Source organism: Olea europaea, unplaced genomic scaffold (assembly GCF_002742605.1).
Source record: "Olea europaea var. sylvestris unplaced genomic scaffold, O_europaea_v1 scaffold4056, whole genome shotgun sequence".
In the NCBI taxonomy this organism is placed as follows: Eukaryota; Viridiplantae; Streptophyta; class Magnoliopsida; order Lamiales; family Oleaceae; genus Olea; species Olea europaea.
Genome location: NW_019260219.1, coordinates 1 through 5,836, shown reverse-complemented (window position 1 = coordinate 5,836; position 5,836 = coordinate 1). Strand labels below are relative to the sequence as shown.

Below are 5,836 nucleotides of genomic sequence, written 5' to 3'. Positions count from 1 at the left end.
TCTCCATAACCAAGAATGTTTTACCAATTCTTTTGTCCACACACACGCACGCACACACATATATACATCCTGTTTATTTCATGCATGATTGTGTAGCTGATGATTGCTAAATATAGTTGAAATATGGTCTGAACTTTATTAGAAGAGAGAATTTTGGCTATTCAGTGCAAACCTGAGAACCAACCCTGGAAAAAAGAGTTAATTCTGATACCATGTAATAGAAGATGGCTAATCAACCCTGTATTTCATGAACTGTGATTAGAGATATCCTTTATTTTATGGAATAGTAATCAATCCCTTATAATCTGGAGATTATCTTCCAAAAGCGTCTAACTCTCCAATAACCGTTTTGTAATTTTGTATGTACTGGTTAAATAATATGCTTGAATGATAGGTTTAATGATACGATGACTTTGCTTTCTGAAGTGATGCATAAGGTCGTTAGTCTGATCTGTTTTACATGCTGCGATTAGATGGATAATCCTTTGAAATTAGTGATTAGTGATTTTTAATAGGGTTCTTAATATTTTTCTAATGAGAAGCCTAATCAGATTACGAAGTGAAGAAAACAAGTCCGATAAAGATTATCAATTGTCTTTCTTGTTGTCTGCTTATGCATTACCATTTTATGGGATGGGGCTTTTGCTAATCATTTCTCACTTCCATTTATTAGATAATTAATTTTATAATAAGGACATTAATTTGATTTGTTTTCATCAACAACTTTTCAAGTATAAAACATTCAGTTATTTATATCTGTAATTCCAATGATGTGTGGACCAATACAACAGTACTTCTTGCTTGCTGAAGTGTTGAGAACTGTGATGAGATATTTATTTGGTATTTTTTATTTACAGATCTAATTTTGTGTACTCATAAGAACATTCGAGTCTACATTCAATTTATGTTAGCATTTAGATCTCTGACCTTTAATTCCTGTCATATTTGAGTTTTGTTTTTGGTAAATTGGTCAGTTATCAAGTGTCTTGCACATGAAACTGCTAGGACCCTGTATCAAAGGCAGCTTCCAACAAGCACAAGAACAACAAATGTGAGAGCAAGATGACTGGAATGAAGAGTTTTTATATTCATGGTGACATGAGAACTGGTTATATTCATGGTGACATGAGTACTGGAAATGCAATTAGATTGTAGTAAAATAACACTGTAAACCTACAAAATTATACTCAGCAACAGAAAATAGAAAATAGGTAATTTGACATTCGAGAGGCCAATCTCTCCCCTAGACTTTTCTGTATCTCGGCATGCTCTCTTCTCCCTCTGCTTCCTGCATTTATAATGTGTTCTGTAACAAACCCTTCAACCATTTCTGTTTGCTCCCATGTGTTTGTTGAATTTCCCCTTTGGCAACTTCCTTTCCTGCCCTCGGCCTTTTTCTTGCATATGGTACACTGAGTTGGACAGTGTCCTTTCAGAAATATTGTTCCAAAGACATTAGGTAATTTAATAAAGATAAAAGGAAAAAATAGGTCATCCTTTTCGTTGCTTTGCTGGTTTGATACTGCATGTAATATATCCTTGTTGGTTGCATGGATTGCTGGGAATTATGATGAGGCACTTGTTGAAAATTTGTACCTATACTGATACTCAAAAGAGGCATTTGGATCGTGATTTAATTTTCTTGGTATTTGAATTTCTAACCTCCAATTTTATTAGCATTCGAGGGTCTCACTGACAAATTTAAAAAAGAAAAAAAGGAATTGTCCTTAGCTGATCATGTTCTACCCAGGAATAAACAACTTGGGGATCCCTATTCAATAGTTTTCATTTTTCTTTTGTCATTTGAGTACTTAACCTTCAAATTTTATCAACAGATTCTTATCGAAATTGTTGTTAACTGATCATTTGTCTTGCACGCGACACTGTTCACAAGGCATAATGAGTGGAGCAATCCTGGCCCTTGCTTGACACTTGACAGGTTTCTACCATCTACATCCTTCTAGCTTTAATTGCTGGGAACTATGATGATGATACATATTTTTGGTTTATATATGGTCATCAGATAAAGATTTTATACCCATATGAATGCATCAGATGGTATAAAATCTATTTAATATTAATTAATAAATTTAATCGTGTACGCTTAAATGAAACTTTCTCATGAAAAAACAAACAGAAAAAATGACAGGTTTTGGCTCTTATTTTAGTCTCTAAGCTTTATTACAGGAAGCTGGATATCTTGAGCTTAAACAATCAGGTATTAGTACTTCTGTGTTAATCATCTTGTACATGCAGTTTTGTGTTCCTAAATTGTTTGATATGCTAGAATTTTGTTGTCTCAGCATCTTTTTATGAGACTATACTATATTTATATGTGATCTGGAGGCAATGTTTTTATCAGTCCAGAGTTTTCTCTGGACTACAGTAAAAGTTTGAATTCTGACATCACTTGTTTTTAACACACCATCTACATCATGAGATACCTTGTTCTCTTTTGCATGTTTGATGTTTGTACTTTGTACAAAATATTTTACATGACCAATTAAAGAGAGATCGGGATCAAACTAAAGAATCTAAATATACGAAACATTTTCTACCTAGAGAAAAGAATGTTCGAGAAAAGAATGTTCTCCTCACACTGTTAGTTTCCATTGTCTTCACGTCCAAGTGGAAACTCTTACTAGTGGAGTGCCCTTCCATTCCAAAACCATCTCATGTTTTCTATGTCCTTCGATCTTCACCTTGTATGCATTTTCTATTTCGTTCACAATCTGCTTAGCTTCGATTATGCTTTCTTCACTCAGTTTTTGACCCTCCAATCCGGTCTCTGATTGAAGATCAGAATTTTCCATCAATTTCTCCGAGTCTAGAAACCAATGGAGGGAACTCATATAAGGTGCCAGAAAAAGACTCTCCATGGCTGTTCTGGCATCTGCTAGATGAGCTGGGAAACTCTGTTCTAATGATTCGAATAGGGCTTGGTAATGCTTCAATAGTTTGTCCAAGAATGAACTGAAACTAGAAGAAGCTTGTGAACAAAATTCTGTTTCTCCATAACCAAGAGTCACCATTCCTGCGGAGGCTCTGTAATTGGTTAGTATTTCCTTGGCTACCTGTAGAAACCTAGCGGCATGACTTCTTTGCCTCATTCTAGCCATGTGCGGAAGCCTAAACATGCAGTTGAACACTAACCACTCTCTGCCTCGTCCTCTTTTCTTTGTCCTGGTTATTTCACTTGCTAGATCTGAAACACTCTTTTGGTCAATTTGTAGGTTCAGACCAAGTTCTGTTGCATGATCTTGGAGCCGTTGTTTCGTTTCCTCAATATCCCAACAAAGAGAACTGCATTCATCATCTGATTTTATCATTGTAAATTTTAGTGCCTTGTGCATTCGACTTATGGCTTCAATGACTGGAGGCCATTGTATCCCTTCTTCAATATCAAAATCAACTATGTGAATTGTTTCTGCATCATCTGGCAGAGCTTCTAGAATTGCTGAGTTGGCAATAAAATGAGCTAATCTCCCATACGGGAGACCTTGGTAGAATGCCTTGAACGCTGCTCTATAATTCCTGAGTGATTCTTGTCTCAGGTATTCGCCTTGATTTTGTTTCAACTGGAATAAATAGAAGGATACCCTTTCCATTGTCTTTCCGAGGGGATCACTCTTCTCCTCTATAGAGTTTACAATCACCCGGGCAAGCTCCTGCTGTTTATTCTCTGTGGCCTCTCCATAAGCCTTTATTAGGTGACGGAGACTCGTTTCATTGTCCATTTCCATGTCTCCTGGCAACGTATTTGACCCGTTCATCATTGGAAATACCACTGGATCCTCACTGGATTCCAGTGAAAAACAAGGACTGTATTCTTCTCCATACATAGGGACCAGAGTCGAATAATTTCCTTTGTAATCACTTTCATTGATCCATCCACAGATGTCCGTAATTTGTTCCCTTGAAATAGTTGCCAAGCCCTCCATGGGTGAAGGGATGAAAATATCATCGCTCAAATTTGGAAGATCAAATAACTCATCAGAAAACATGGTTGAAACATTTGAGTTTGTAGAAATAATGGAGGATTCTTCAGGTGAAGTGAGTGAAAAAGAAAAATCTAGATTATCCCACATGAGAAAATCCATCTGTGGATCATGAAGTCTTGATTGATCAAGATTTGAGCATGGGATGTCAAAGGTTTCCCAGAAGGGTAGAATTTTCTCTGATTGCATCATTTTCTTGATTGTACTTGAAGATGAGCAGGTGCTTGAGTTCTAAAGTCTGGTTATCATTTATATATATCAATTCGGGGATAGATTTTGACACAAACAATAAAATATAAATGGAAAGACTTGTCTATTGGTGCTCTTTTTAATAAGAATTTTATTCTGGTGAAATTCCAGGACAAGTCCTCTTTCCTTCATGAAGTCTTCTTGGATGTTTACATGCCAAATATAATATTAATATTTAATCAATAATTATCAATATCTTGTGATTAGTAGTCTACTTGGGACCCACAGGTCTTCTTCATGGTTAAGGATTAATATGTTGTTAATCATCTGTGGACACATAAGTCTTCCTAATTCCCCATAATAACAGCCTTGTTTGATAGAGAATGTTGATATTAATTTTGTGTTAGGTATCAATTCCGTCAGTTCTCTTTAAAAAATTACTCTAGGACAAATAGAGGAAGTCAAAATTCTTATCTATTTTTTTTTCTTTGAAGTCTATATTGGTGATTATCAGGGACAAGTACAAATGAGGAGTAAACTTCTGTTATTACCTAACTTTACTTGTAGTATACAAATTTAAAACTCTTCTTTGAGCTTTTCTATATTAATAGAATTCTCCCATATCGTGACACGTTTTTACCTTTTCGTAATACCTAACATGCAAAGGTTGATGTAAAATCATTATGTTGATGGTAGCCTCTGGAGTGTTATAATATTAGTACCTTTTTTCTTATCCTTATTTATATATATCCTCTTTATTTCATGTATGATCGCATCGCTAATATCATAATTTATGTTGATGGGATGATCTTCCATGGGTATAGTGGCTGATGATTACTAAATACAGTTAGAATATAATCTGAAATTGATTAGAAGAGAGAATTTTTGGCTATTGAGAATCAACCCTAAAAAAAGAGTTTTGACTCTGATACCGTGTAAGAGAAGACCAGCTAATCAACCCCATATTTCATGAATTGTGATTGGAAATATAATTTATTTTATGGAATGGTAATCGATCCTCTGTAATCAAGAGACGATCTTTCAAAAGTATCTAACTCTCCCAATATCTTTTCGGTACTTTTGTGAGAATTGGTTAATTTATAGGCTTGAATGGTAGGATTAATAATATGATGACTTTGCTTTTTGAAGTGATGCATATAGTCTAAGCTCTTGTTCATGCTATGATTATATGGATAATGTAATGATTCTACCGCTATGTCCAAGTCATTAATTTGCATATTGTTTGCTATAGGAGCACCTAGCCCATCTTACTCATCATAGCTTTCTGTCTTGTCTCCAAGATACGAATCCATGATATTTTCTTTAAGAGAGACTTAAGTTAAATCTTGGTAAGGGGTAAAATGTGCTAGGCTTTCCCATAGCGAACAATACGTAAATTAATATTTGGGTATAGAGGTCGGGTCATTACCGATAATCTTTTAAGTGGTTAATTATTGTTAGTTAAGGTTCTTCATATATTTCTAATGAGGGGTCTAATCAGATAACATTGAAGAAAACAAGTCTGATGAAGATTCCCAAATATATTTCTTGTTATCTTCTTATGCATTGCCATTGCATTGAGGCTTTTGTTAATCATTCGATCATTATTCCACTTGTAATCAAATGAATATAATAATCAAAAAGATATA

At 34.9% G+C, this 5,836-nt stretch overlaps 1 protein-coding gene across 1 annotated transcript; it reads right to left on the bottom strand.

Annotated features, from left to right (window-relative positions):
* Positions 1-2,618: 2,618 nt before the first annotated feature.
* Positions 2,619-4,190, bottom strand: LOC111387486 (nodulation-signaling pathway 2 protein-like). Its single transcript, XM_023012040.1, has one exon. The coding sequence runs from the start codon at positions 4,188-4,190 to the stop codon at positions 2,619-2,621; it is 1,572 nt and encodes a 523-aa protein (XP_022867808.1).
* Between the last annotated feature and the right edge of the window lie 1,646 nt (positions 4,191-5,836).